This window comes from Prionailurus viverrinus, chromosome F1, assembly GCF_022837055.1.
Source record: "Prionailurus viverrinus isolate Anna chromosome F1, UM_Priviv_1.0, whole genome shotgun sequence".
NCBI classification, from domain to species: Eukaryota; Metazoa; Chordata; class Mammalia; order Carnivora; family Felidae; genus Prionailurus; species Prionailurus viverrinus.
Window position 1 is genome coordinate 54,119,163 of NC_062577.1, and position 14,249 is coordinate 54,133,411.

Below are 14,249 nucleotides of genomic sequence, written 5' to 3' on the forward strand. Positions count from 1 at the left end.
GTAGTAAATTCTAAGGGCAAGGAGGATGGGAGGTATAGGGGGTGATAATTTTAGATAAGGTGGTCAGAGTAGGTCTCACTACAGTGGTGACACTTCAGAAGTTACACTTGAGTGAGGCAATCATGTAGGCTTTGGGCTAGACTGTTGCAGACAGGGAAAAGCCAGGAGAGAGGGTCTGAAGTAGGTTCTCCGACATGGAACAGCAGTCAGGCGTGTTTGTCTGGAGTGAGAGGAGTAGGCCAGGATATCCAAAAGGGTGCTGGCACAGGTGGTGTGGGGCAGGGGTTGGCAAACTTTCTGTAAAGGCTCAGATAGCAACCATTGTAGCTTTTGTGGGCCACGTAATGGCTTCTTTTCTGCTTCCCTCTTCTCCTTTCTTTTCCTTCATTTTTTTAAAATGATTCTTAAAATTTGGGGGCGCCTAGGTGGCCCAGCTGGTTATGTGTCCAACTCTTGCTTTCGGCTCAGGTCATGATCTCATGGTTCCTGAGATCGAGCCTTGTCTGCCCTGACAGCGTGGAACCTGCTTGGGATTCTGTCTCGCTCCCTCTGCCCCTCTCTCGCTTGTTCTGTCTCTTTCTCGCTCTCTCAAAATAAATAAAATAAACTTTAAAAACTGTTAAAGTCGTTCTTATGGTTTTTGTCTTCCAGCTGGCTATAGTTTGCTCAACCCCAGGTAGAGGACTTGTATGCATTCTGAAGAGTACCTCACACTCAGCGAGTATAAACCTGCTGATTCATGCATTTCCTATCTCAGTGTGTGTAGTTCCATTGCTCACTCAGTTATCCTGGCCAAAAACCCCACCATCGTCCTTGAAACCTTCCACCATTGACCCCTCATAACTAACCTATCGTCAATGTCTGTTAATTTGATCTCCTAAGTATCTCTGTACATTTCATTGCTAGAACCCTAACTTAAGCATCGGTCACCTGAACAGTAGCCTCCTTATTGATCTCCTCATACCCACTTTTGTCCCTCCCTTCACACAGCTGCCAGAGTGCCCCTTAAAAGATGGCCACCTTTCTGCCAAAAAGCAGCTAGCTCCAGGCTCTGAGGATTTCTCTAGCCTCATCTTGCACTCCCTGCTCTTTCTCTCAATTCTTCGACTCATCCTGCTCCTTCCAATGAAGGATCTTCGCATTCGCCATATCCTGTCCGAGATGCTCTTTCCTAGTGCCCTTCCCTTTTCACCAGCCCGTGGACCTTAAAACTTGGTGTCGGCTTGTGTCAGTTGTGCGCTAGGCCTTACGTGAACAAATAACTCAGGGGATAAAGTGCAAAGTGACCTTTGCTCTGCAGAGCTTACATTCGGGTAATGTTATCCCTGAACTCCTTTGCTGAGGCAGTTCTGAATACCATAAACCCTGGCAGCACCAAGGGTCTCATCGTTACAGTGGTTACATTTGCCTTTAATGTTTACGTATGGTTACTCGGCTACTGTCCACTCCTCACAGTAAACTGTATACTCAGTGAGAGCAGGGACTCTTTTCTTCCTCATCTTGCCCTCACTGCCTGACACACTGATGTGCATTCATAGATATATTTTGAATTGATGTCTTAATGAACTGATTTAAAAGAAATTAAAAGTTGTCACCTTTAAAATTTCCTCTTCAGGACTACAGAAGATGGACCTATATTTTCTTCCATTTTTTTTAATGGAAATATCCATACCTTAATTCTTGCATGGATTTTGGTTACTTTTCAGCCTTCGGGCGTATAATCATTAGTTTACATCATGTAAACAGGTTATCGAAATTAGACTTAGATTTCTTCAAGTTAAAAGTATGCTAACTATCCCTTTGGTAGATTTTATTGCTTTAACCAAGAAAAGTGTTTTAGGTTGTTCCAAGTACAAAAGTTTATGTACACTTTAAAAATTTACTCTTTTTAAGGGTAAGATAAAAAATGGCAGTGTTTAAAATCAGATAAAGAATTTTTTTTTAGAAAAAATAATTTACTTCATGTATTTGTTGCTGTTGTACCCTTAAACAGAGGAGAAACTTAAAACTCATAAAGTGATCAGTGCTGAAGTTACGAGTAAAGTAATCTAAATTATTTTTGGCTGTTTATACCTGACCAGTTAATTCATGTTGATAAATTGGTTTCTGTGCAGTTATTTTTATTTATGGAAATTTTTTTTTTATTCCCTGTTCCAGCCTCTGTGTGATATGAGAGTTATGGACTGCTTTTAAATACACTGAGTTGTCAAAATGTTTTATCTTAACCTAAATTTTGTGATCCATCAGGTGATTCTGGACAAGGATTGAGAACATGGATCAAGCAGGTTTTAAATCAAGATTTAACATTCCAGCACATAAAAATTATTTATCCAACAGCTCCTCCCAGGTATGCAGTAATTTATCTCACTGCTCAGTATAACTGTAGCATAAAATGTATATAAATAGATGTACCAGCTAAATGTTCTTTAAACTTAATTTTGTATTTGAATTGGGGTACTTTTTTTCCAGAACTTTTTATTTTTTCAGTTTTATGATTCAGCCAAGTTTTGCTAGATGAATAACTTATTGCGTTTTTGTAAAGCATTCCCTGAAGCTTTTAACTTAAACTTTGTCCTAAAGAATAGTCTGCTGAACTCAGCTTCCTCTAACCCTGCAGATTGCTGTCTTTCAGATTCTCTTTTTCCCCCAAAAAGAAACTCCAAAAGAAACTTTTTTTTTACCCCAAAAGAAACTCCAAGAAGCATAAACTTTCTAATAATTTAGTTATGCCACAATTGATAAACTCTGGAAAAAGGTTTTGTGGCATTGTTTCTACACTTAAAAAATTTTGGAAATAATATTAAGCTTTTTGAATCAGTAAACCAGAATAGGAATGTGGAATTGGCTACTTACTAAATAGATTATGCAACCTATAGATGTGTTTAACAAAATGCAGAGTCATGAGATTGATACAGTTTTGAAGTCAAACCGCTTTTTATAATTATTAAATTAGCATCTCCATAAGCTTTTATCCTGAGCACATGCTTTAAACTGGGGTTTCCAAATACTTTTTTGGGTAAGCAAAATAATGTGCTGAGCTGTACAATCCACTAATTTCTCATTATCTGTTCTTGGTTTATTCTTATTAATGACACTGTGTGCTTATGCAAATGTGATTTTTATTTTTCTATTAACTTAATATTAATCAGAACCAGAAGTTCAAGGACCCTTTTGAATGCAATTAAGGTTTTACTTACCTTAGTTGATAGAATTGAAAATGGTAGAACAAAATAATGATAATTTTGTCATAAAATTTAAGAGTCAAAAAAAGTTATTTTAATATAATTTTAGAAGAGTTTAGTAGTTTGGTAGGGCAAATGAAAGGCCTAATGACCAGGGCGCCTGGGTGGCTCAGTTGTTTGAGCAGCCTACTCTTGATTTCAGCTCAGGTCATGATCTTACATTTGTGAGATCAAGCCCCGCATTGGGCTCTGAACTGACAGCACAAAGTGTGCTTGGGATTCTCTCTCTCTCCCTCACTCTCCCTCAAAATGAATAAACATTTAAAAAAAAAAAAAAAGAAAAAAGACCTAATGACCAAGAGGTTATTTTTGTGCTGTAAGTTGAATGTCTTTGAAATGTCAGAAGAGCTTTGTTATTTGCTATTGGTTTGTAGTGAAGTTGGGAAGAAGAAAGACAATGGTATTCCTACAGAGACAGAAAAGATAAGTTCATTTCAGCCTAAATATAAGCATAATTAATAAAATTGAATGGAAGATCATTGGAAACAGATTCTAGAGTCAGTACTTTTCAGTTCATGAATTTACATCATCACCAGTTTTGATATATGTTTACAGATAAGTGTATCTCAGACTTTAGGCTGGAGATAGTTCTAAGAATACAACAATCTAAGTATTGTTTGTGGGTGCTGTTGTGTTTAAGTAAAATCTAAAATCACTGAAATATTTCACTGAATGCATAATAACTTTTTGGTATTATATATCTTAATAGTCAGTACATATTTGGACAGATCAAACATTTTAGACCATGCTAACCATGAAATGTAATAGGAGTTACAAATGTAAATTTAAATTTTCTTGATACCACATTAAGAAAAGAAAAAAAGAAATAAGTAAATTAATTTTAATAACATATTTTATTCAACCCATTATATCCAGAGTATTATCATTTCAACACATAATGTATGTAAAATTATTAAAGTGATAATTTGCATTCTTTTATTCATTCTAAATCTTTCAAATCTGGTGTGTATTTTACATGTGTAACACATCTCAATTTGAATACTGATAAATTTACATTAAATAATTATTGACTCAAAACAAAAACACTAATTTGAGAAGATATATGTGCTTCTATGTTTATTATTGCAACATTATTTACAATAGTCAAGATATGGAAACAACCCAAGTGCCATCAATAGATTAGTGGATAAAGATGTGGTATGTGTGTACACACACACACACACACACACACACACACACACACAACCAGGAATATTACTCAGCCATAAAAAAGAACGAAATCATGCCATTTGCAACAACGTGGATGGACCTAGAGGGTATTACGCTAAGTGAAATAAGTCAGAGAAAGACAAATACCATATGATTTGACTTACATGTAGAATATAAAAAACAAACGGGGGGTGCCTGGGTGGCCCAGTCAGTTGACTAATATCAGCTCAGATTGTAACGATCTCATGGTTGTGGGATTGAGCCCAGTGTTGGGATTTGTGCTGAACATGGAACCTGGTTGGGATTCTCTCTCCCTGTCCCTCCCCCACAATATCTCCCACGTTTCTGCACACTTGCTTTCTTTCTCTCTCTCTCTCTCAAAATAAATAAATATTAAAAAAAAAAAAGAACAAAGAAACCAAAAAACAGACTCTTAAATACAGAGGGGAGGTGGGTGGAGGGTCTGTGACATAGATAAATGGGATTAAAAGGTACTAATTTCCAGTTATAAAATAAATAAGTCACAGAGATGAAAAGTACAACATAGGGAATATAGCCAATAGTGTAATAACATTTAATGACAGATGGTGACCGCACTTACCATGAGTAATGTATAGAATTGTTGAATCATGTTGCGTACCTGAAATGGATATAACACTGTATGTTATACTTAAATAAAACATTATATTAAATAAACGTAAAAGTTCAGTAACTGGTTACACTAGCTACATTTTTAAATGCTCTATAGGTATATGTGTCTAGGAGCTACCATTTTGGACAATGTAATTTTAGACTTTTAAAAGGAGTTCCCATACGTTTATGGGACAACTGCTAGGGGCAACTGTTCTAGATCAATTCATCATTTTTACCTAAATTTCTCATGACTGACAGTTCTTGAACTTGTAAGATTTCCTTTTTTTTAATGATGAGGTGATTTAAATTATTCATTCTCAAGCAAGGATGACTCTCCCTCAGAGAACATTTGCGATGTTGGGAGATGTTTTTTGGTGGTCACAGCTGGCAGGAGGAGCAGCATTAGAGGCTACTGGCATCTCCTGGGTAGAGGCCAGGGTTACTGCTATACACCTTCTACTGCATGGGACAGACCCCATGACAGAGCATTAGCCAGCCCCAAATCTCAGGGGTGCCTAGGTTGAGAAACCCTGCTTTAAATTACACCTCTGTCCCACTTATGCTAGATGATTAGTATCCTGGTTCTCTGTTAGGAAAAAAAATAATGTTGCAGTGTGATCAGCTGTTTATATTTTAGAAAAACAAATATCTGAGGTACTTAAAGTATGAATGGCATCATTGTCTTTGAATCAATACAAAAAGAAGTTGAGATTGTACCTAAGAACAGGTCTTTATGTACTAGGCTTTCTTTATTTTTAGATTTAATTACTCAAGGTCAGAAACATTAAATACAAAATTCCACTTTTCTTCAAAATTTACTCCTGATTGAGAGCATGGAATTGTGAAGTTTTGCTTCCTTGTTTTCACTAGTTCTAGGATTCCTAAGATGAAGAAGTAAAAACCTCACAATTAAATACAATTTGTAATTTCCTATTAAGGAATTAAGGAGCTTTTCAAACAATTTTCAGAAAGAATATATATGTCTGCATTGTGGAGTATTACATTTCAGACCCCTATTCATGATTAGAGGTATCAAATTAAACAGTGAAGTGAGACATATATAATTAAGGATAGTAATGCCATTTAATTTGCTATCAATTTAAAAATCAAGTAAGTTTGTAAAATATGTTTATTGCTTTCAGTCATAAATACCAGCACTCTCAACCAACCTAGCAAAGTTATTTTGTTTAAATATTTGGCAAGTTGTACATTCTGTAGCTCTGCTGTATTTCATTGGTCCTTTTCCATATTGGAAATCCAATGTCACATGATCAAGGATTGATTACCAATGGCTCCAAACCTTTTGACTTTGTGATCTTCTAAATGTTGGAAGGGCTCTTATAACAAGCAAGTATTACAAGCAAGAACTGGTTCAATATTTTATCATATTAGAAAATCTGTTTGAACATTACTGTGAAATCATTTTTCTTTTAGTCTATGATAGTGCAGATATCAGCAAGTTTTAATTCTAGTTGTCTCAGAAACCCAGAGCAATTAGAAACTTTATTCGTTTTAATAAATTTTATTTTTAAAGCATGAACCACATCTCTGTTGACTGAGGATTTTACAATCTGAATTCATCTTACATCTTATTGCAGTTTTGGTTGGTGCCATTTTCCTTCTGTTTTAATGTATTTCAAGATTATTTTTACTTAAGTACATAGGTATTAAAGGCATTGTATTGAGGTAGTTAAGACATCAGATAGTGTTTACAATTCAATAATATTTGATTATCTTGTTGGATTGGAATTGGTGATGATGCTTTCTTAGTTTCATGGTGAATTAAAATGTAATACATTTTAAGGGTTTTCATACTTTTAGACTTACTCTTCTGTCACACGAATTATCATTTCTTAGTTTTTTCCCATGAAATTATATTTGGTAGTTATGTATTCTCTCCTATTCACAATCTGGCCTCTTTTTGGTATCCCTTTTCCACACTGTTCAGAATGTCCAGCCATAATGCCCTCAGATATTAGGACTATTAGTGGTGATTGTGTATAAATATAGTTAATAAAAATTTGTCCTAGAGGAACATTTTGGCCTTAAAGCCAATTCCTTTTTGTTTAGGGGATTAATTCTCCTAAATTGTATTCTAAGAATAGACAGTTTGCATCATTACCAGCAGTGTATCAGGATACCCATTTCAAATAACACTTGCAAGCATTCATTTATTTTAAAAACAGATTCTAGGGGCGCCTGGGTGGCGCAGTCGGTTAAGCGTCCGACTTCAGCCAGGTCACGATCTCGCGGTCCGTGAGTTCGAGCCCCGCGTCAGACTCTGGGCTGATGGCTTGGAGCCTGGAGCCTGTTTCCGATTCTGTGTCTCCCTCTCTCTCTCTGCCCCTCCCCCGTTCATGCTCTGTCTCTCTCTGTCCCAAAAATAAATTAAAAACGTTGAAAAAAAAATTAAAAAAAAAAAATAAAAACAGATTCTAATTTTATTACTGAGAGTCTCTAACGGTTAACAGCTATCCAATAAACAGTGCTTTCAATATCACTAATTCAGCTTAGCTGTTTACTCACCTAATGTGTTTAGATAAGAAGAGAGCTATGTGATTTTTTTCCCTTGTACACTTAAAATTCTTTTTTTTCTCTTTATTTTTTTAAGTTTATTTATTTTGAGAGAGAGAGAAAGAGAGAGAGCGAGCACGAGCGAGGTGGAGCAGAGAGGAAGAGAGAGAATCCCAAGCAGGCTCTGTGCTGTCAGTGCAGAGCCCAGTGCAAGGCTGGATCTCATGAACCACAAGGTCATGACCTGAGCTGAAATCAAGAATCAGAGGCTCAATCAACTGAGCCACCCAGGTGCCCCCCAACTCAGAATTCTTTAAATATTTTTTCTTGATCACAAAATTGTTGTCTTTACAATGACATCTACTTATAATTTAACAGCCTCTTAAAAGGTAACAAACTAAAAAGAAAAACACAGAGAAGTATCAAAACAGGAACAGAGTACTAATCTGTCGATTGATTCTGAGGTTCATTAATGGATATAAGCTTTGGAAATATATGTATAGTCACATTTATGTTTTATTCATTTTTTGTGCCATTTATATTTAAATGTATTACATATTAATAAAAGTAAAGGTTATGTTACATTGAGTGACAAAAACAGTAATAAGTAAACAAGAAATCTGCTTGTTATTCCTTCTGATTGCTTTGAATTAACATTCTGATATGGGCTATATACAATGTGGAATCTTTGAGAAACCAATACTTCGGTTAAGGAGGAGAAGTGAAGACTTTTAGAAATATATCATCTAGTGGTGCCTGGGTGGCTCGGTTAAGCATCTGACTTTGGCTCAGGTCATGATCTCGTGGTTCATGAGTTCGAGCCCCACATCGGGCTATGTGCTGACAGCTCACGGAGCCTAGAGCCTGCTTCGGAATCTGTGACTCCCCCTCTCTCTTTGTCCCCTCCCCAGCTCATGCTCTGTCCCTCAAAAAGTAAATAAACATTAACAAAATTAAAAAAAAATATGTCATCTAATTCCTATTTAAAGTAAAATTGTTAAGGCTGTCATTGAAGAATTCATCAGTTCTGGGTCTTAATTTTCATAGGTCTAAAATGAACAGATTGGATTAGACTCTAAAATCCCTTACAGTCATTAACTTTTTGAATTTTAGTTCCCTTCAGATTTTATGCAGTGTAGATAAGAACGAGTAATGTAATACTCAGATTTTTTGCTGCAGTGTTAGACCAGTAGGTCAGAGAACTATCCAAAATGAGTAGCCTATTAAGGATAGATGGAATTACTGTGGTACAGTAGTTAAGAATCTGATCTTTGGATTAGGCAGACCTATGTTTGAATCTAGATTTCTCTACTTAATGCTCTAAGATCTTGAGCAAGGTATTTCACTTCTCTAATGGTGTCCCAATTTCCTGAAGTGCAAAATGGAGGTCAATTGTATCTACCTACCTCAAGGAGTCATTGTGAGAATATATAATGTTATTGAATATGTATGTAAATTTCTCAACATGATGTCTGACATAAAATAAGCACTCAATGAATGTTATTAATAGTAGTCTATGATATCCTTGTGGCAGGATATAGAAATATCATCCAAAGAATTAATTACTGATAATCCTTGAAGAAATTTTCCAGACGTATGCTTCTGGGTTGTATTTTCAAGGACCATTTGAGTTAGTTTTATTTTCATACACGTGAGTTTTATTTTCGTACTGTTCAAATTTCCAGATGATGTAAAGCTGAGAAAAATAATGAATATATTGAATAACAAAGTGGAGATCTGAAATGATCTGATAGTCTAGAATAGAGTCAGCAAACTACAGCCTGTGGGTTAAATATGGCCAACCCCCTATTTTTATAAATAAAGTTTTATTGGAATACAGCCACACTCTCATTAACATGTTGTCGCTGGTTACTTTTGTACTATAAAGCAGAGTACAGTATTTGCCAAAGAGACTGTATGATCCACAGAGCCTAAGGTATTTACTCCATGGCTTTTACAGGAAAAGTTTGCTGACCCCTGATCTAAAGGAATAGCTTTCAGAATTTTTTATTTTTTTTAATTAAAAAAATTGTTTAATGTTTATTCTTGAGAGAGACAGAGCATGAGCAGGGAGGCGCAGAGAGAGGGGGAGACACAGAATCTGAAGCAGGCTTCAGGCTCTGAGCTGTCAGCACAGAGCCTGATGCGGAGCTTGAACCCACGAACCGGGAGATCATGACCTAAGCTGAAGTCAAGACACTCAACTGACTGAGCCATCCAGGCACCCCTCAGAATTTTTAAACCCCAACTCACAATAGGTTATATGTTTGACTTGATCCCGTACCTACATTTCAGCAATTAAAGTCTTACAGATGCTAGAGTGTGGAGTTGCCAGAATTATTTACCAAATATAGAAACAATCTGGGACATACTTATACTGAAAAAGTATTTATTGTTTATCTGAAATTAAAATTTAATTGGTGTCCTGTATTTTATCTGCAACTCCATCTGGTTGTTACCCCCGGAGAGTTTGATTTAATTGGTTTGGGATGTGGCCAAAGCAGAAAGATTTTTAAAAGCTTCATTTCTGATTCTCGTATGCAGCCAAAAGTGAGATCCACTGGTCTAGCAATCATAAAAGTCTGAACAAGGTCACTGTGGGGGAAATGTAACACAAGCAGTCAATTCAAGAGAAATTCACAGAGCAGAGACTGGGAAATATTGAAAATTAGGGGAAGGGAGAAGGTGGTGATGTGAAGGTAGGGAATCTGAGAAAATTGTAGAGATTGAACATGCAAATGTGTTTTGTTTGGGGCATTTTAAATTTAGCATACTAGCCTGCTGTTCATGAGTTAGCACCCATTTAGAAGGATTTTTTTTTAACTCTACAGTTAAATTGAAAATTGGAAGTCTAAACTGGAAGGCAGTTGTTTTTAAAATACATTGTTCACGATAAGAATCATCTGGGCAGTTATTAAAATGTGGATTTTTAGGTTATGACTTTTTAGATTCGGATTGAGTAGGTAGGAGATAGAGATCGTAATTTGCGTTTTAAGGAGCACCACTTTTGATGAGGTAGATTTAAAGTGTGTACCAGCCATCTGTACTCAAGTGTACTATCATATTTGTGGGGAAAAGAAAGATTATAGAATCTTCCTTCCCACTTCTGAAGACTGAAGCAAATTTTTGGGTGTGACCTGACTCTCTATAGTTTTTCTGCATCAGAATTTGAAAGCTATTACTTTGGAAAATGTGGGTTAAATTGAAATGCATTTTTAAAAACAGTTTTGCAGGACATAGCTTTTTAAAATATCTTTCTTACTTACGTGCTTGAGATTATTTGAGATACTATTTTTTTTTAAGTTTTGAAAAAAACACTAATTGAAAGAAAGTAAAAGGAGGGGAAAAGAGAGCTGAATACACAATAAACGTTGGGAAGGTTACATACTATATTATCGTTAAATAAAGTATACTTCAAGACATTATCAGTTATAAAAATGAACATTTATAAGCGAAAAGTAGCTATTAAGGAGGAAGACAATAATCCTGCATGGGCATGTACTTAATAATATTGTTTATAACTGACAGAACTAAAGGAAGAAGTAGATTAATCTACAATCTTGGTTGCAGATTTTAATACCCATTCTTCAGGATCTAATAACAACTTAGAAAAATAATGGCTAAGTGGATATAAAATTTAATTAGTACTATAACCACCTTGAACATTGACATTATAGAACTCCACAAAAATGCTCGTAGGATAGTCACCAAGAGATTATATGGAAGACCATAATATAAGTACCAATAAGTATCAAAAGACTGAAATTGTACAGAATATTTTCTGTGACGGGAATGGGATGGAATTAGAAATCAGCAGCAATAAGATAACTATAATACTCCAAAACATTTGGATATTAACAAAATTGCTAAATATGAAATGAAATAAAGGATATCAATATAAATTCTGAAGGCAATGAAAGGAATTATCCTGAATAACTTTATGGCAGTAAAGTTGAACAATTAGAGAAAAGATACAAGTTCCATGAAAAACACAAATGATCAAAACTGAAACAAAAAGTCTGAATACTCTCATAAAAAAAAATTGAATTCATTATTAGAACCTTCACACAAGAAAACTTCAGGTCCAGATAATTCCACTAATAAATTTTATTGAACAATTGAAGGAAAAATAACACAAACTCAGGAAATGGGAACATTTGGTAACACATATTAAGAGACCATTATAGCCTGATAACAAAACTTTACAAATATGTTAAAGAAAAGAAAACTACAAATCAATATCCCTCATGAACATATAGAATTCCTTAATTTAACTTAACTTAAAATAACACTAGCAAATCAAATTCAGCTACGTATAAAATGGATAATACATTATGACCAGGTGGGGTTTATCACAGGAACATTTGAAAATCCATCAGTGTAATCACTGTGTTAACAAAATGAAAGATTAAACAACTGTGTTTATCTTAAAGGATACAGAAAAAACATGTAACCAATTCATAAAGAAAACCCTTAGCTAATTAGGCAAAGAATGAAATTTCCTCAACATAATAAAAGGTGCATAGAAAAACTCTTGCAACCATCATCATACTTAATGATGAAATACTGAATCCTTCCCTTCTAAGATTACACAGGAAGGAGGTCCTTGATTCTGTTCAACATTGTATGGGTGTTCAAACATGTACAATAAGGCAAGACAATGAAATAAAAAGAATAAAGGTTGAGAGAGAAAAGTAACACTGCCTTTATTCTCAGATAATATGGCTGTTTACACAAACATCACAAAGAATCTAAATAACTACTAGAAATAAGTGAACTTGAGAGGACAGTAGGATGCAAAAGCAAGATACTAAGATAAACTGTATTTTTATGTACTCACAACAAACAATATTATAATATGTATTTTTTTACCTTTGTATTACTTTTAACCAATCCATATTTAAAGTGGGTTTCCCACAGACATCATGTTTTTGAGCTTTGTTTTTTCTCTCTAACCAATGTGATAGTTTCTGTCTTTTAAGCGATTTGTTTAGACCATTTACATTTAATGTAATGATAATGTTTGAATTTAAGTCTATAGCTTTTGTTCCTCTTTTCCCCTGTGCTATCTTCTTTATAGATAATTTGAATTATTTTAATATTCCATTTTATTTATCTATTTTTATTTTTCCTGATTGCTCTAGGGATTACAAAATACATACCAAACTTCACCTGGTTAGATTCTTACCAGTTTATATGAAATGCAGGGAGCTTACAACCATATAGTTTCCTTTATCTCTCCTGCTTGTTATGCCTGTCATATGTATTTCATTTATGTACATTGAAAACTCTGTCAAAACATGGTTATAATTTTTGTTTTCAACAGTGATGCATATTTTAAAGAGCTTGAGAGGAGAACAATAGTCTATTATATTTACCAAGTTGTGGTCTATTACAGCATGTCAGTATGTTTTGATTAAATTGTAAATTGCCATTTGACTATAACATAGTCCTTCTCCTCAACCCTATTTAATAGATGTTTTTAATCAGCTAAGTTAGGGGCATATTAAGTAAAAGCCAGCAATTAACTTGCTGTGTTGATTTAAATGGAAAATATTGCTTCATTTTTTTTTTTCATTATTAATTTGGACTCTGTTTAATTGAAGTGCTCAATAAAGATTTTTGTTTCTGTAACATACTTTAGTTGTATTTGTAATTAGAGGTTTTCTTGGTTTGGGGCTTACTATTAGAATTTCCATCTTAAAAATAATAGCAATTTTTTAACAAGCCAATTAATGACTTATATGATGATATAAATTGCTCTTGGTGTTTTGAAAAATTCTAAAAATAATAAGATTTGCATAGTGCTTCTACTTTTTGATTACTATTTTTTCCAATGAAGTGTATGTTTATATTTTTTATTAAATGTATTCCAAAACTAGTACTTTTGATTTAGGTGTAGATAACAGTAGATTCATTTTTACTCTATCACTTGGGATTCGATTCCTGTCTGAAGCCCAGTATGAAGATCACTCTCCTGATACCAGGAGATATGTAATTGAAGTACACTTTACTGATAAGGAACCCTACTCAAAACAGCTATTTTGAAGAAATAGTTTTACTTATTTGGTAATTATTTTCAACAGTACATTTAAATACCCATTAGTATGTAAAAGCTTTTTCTTAGAAACTCTTTTTTTTTTAAGCACCTAAAGAAAAATTTGACCTTTTACTAGAAATTGCAATATGGATTTTACAAGAATTAAAGTTAAAAGATATTCAGAGAAAAATAAACTGATTTTAGGTATTCTCTTATTTCTAGCTGACCCACATTATACCCTAGTGTCACAAATGATTATTGACATTCATCATTCAACAAATGCTTGTTCTTAGCACTGAGGGGATTGCTGTGGAAAAGATAAATGGAAAATAAAAGAACAACTAAATCTATAAATTTCAAATAGTGATAAATTCTGTTAAGACCATTAAATAGGATAATAGGATAGAGGGAGACAGGGAGAGAGAGAGGGAGAGAGAGAGAGTGTGTGTGTGTGGGTGTGTGTTGTAGGGTAGAGGGGAGGTACACTTTAAATTGTAGGGTCAAAGAAGGCTTCCCTAAGGAGGGGACATTTGAGCTGAGACCTAAATGATCATTGGGAGCCCACCGTGCAGAAATGGGGCACAGAGTGTTCCAGGTAGAGGGAATATCAGATGCAAAGCCTCTGGATCAATAATGAGGCTGTCCTTTCA

The 14,249-nt window shown here is 34.6% G+C and overlaps 1 protein-coding gene across 1 annotated transcript in view; it reads left to right on the forward strand.

Moving 5' to 3' along the window:
• Positions 1-14,249, forward strand: part of LYPLAL1 (lysophospholipase like 1) — a 38,062-nt gene that overhangs the window by 3,309 nt on the left and 20,504 nt on the right. Inside the window, exon 2 of the mRNA XM_047840885.1 lies at positions 2,248-2,347. Within this exon, the coding sequence (XP_047696841.1) occupies positions 2,248-2,347 (100 nt within the window). The remainder of the gene's footprint in view (positions 1-2,247; positions 2,348-14,249) is intronic.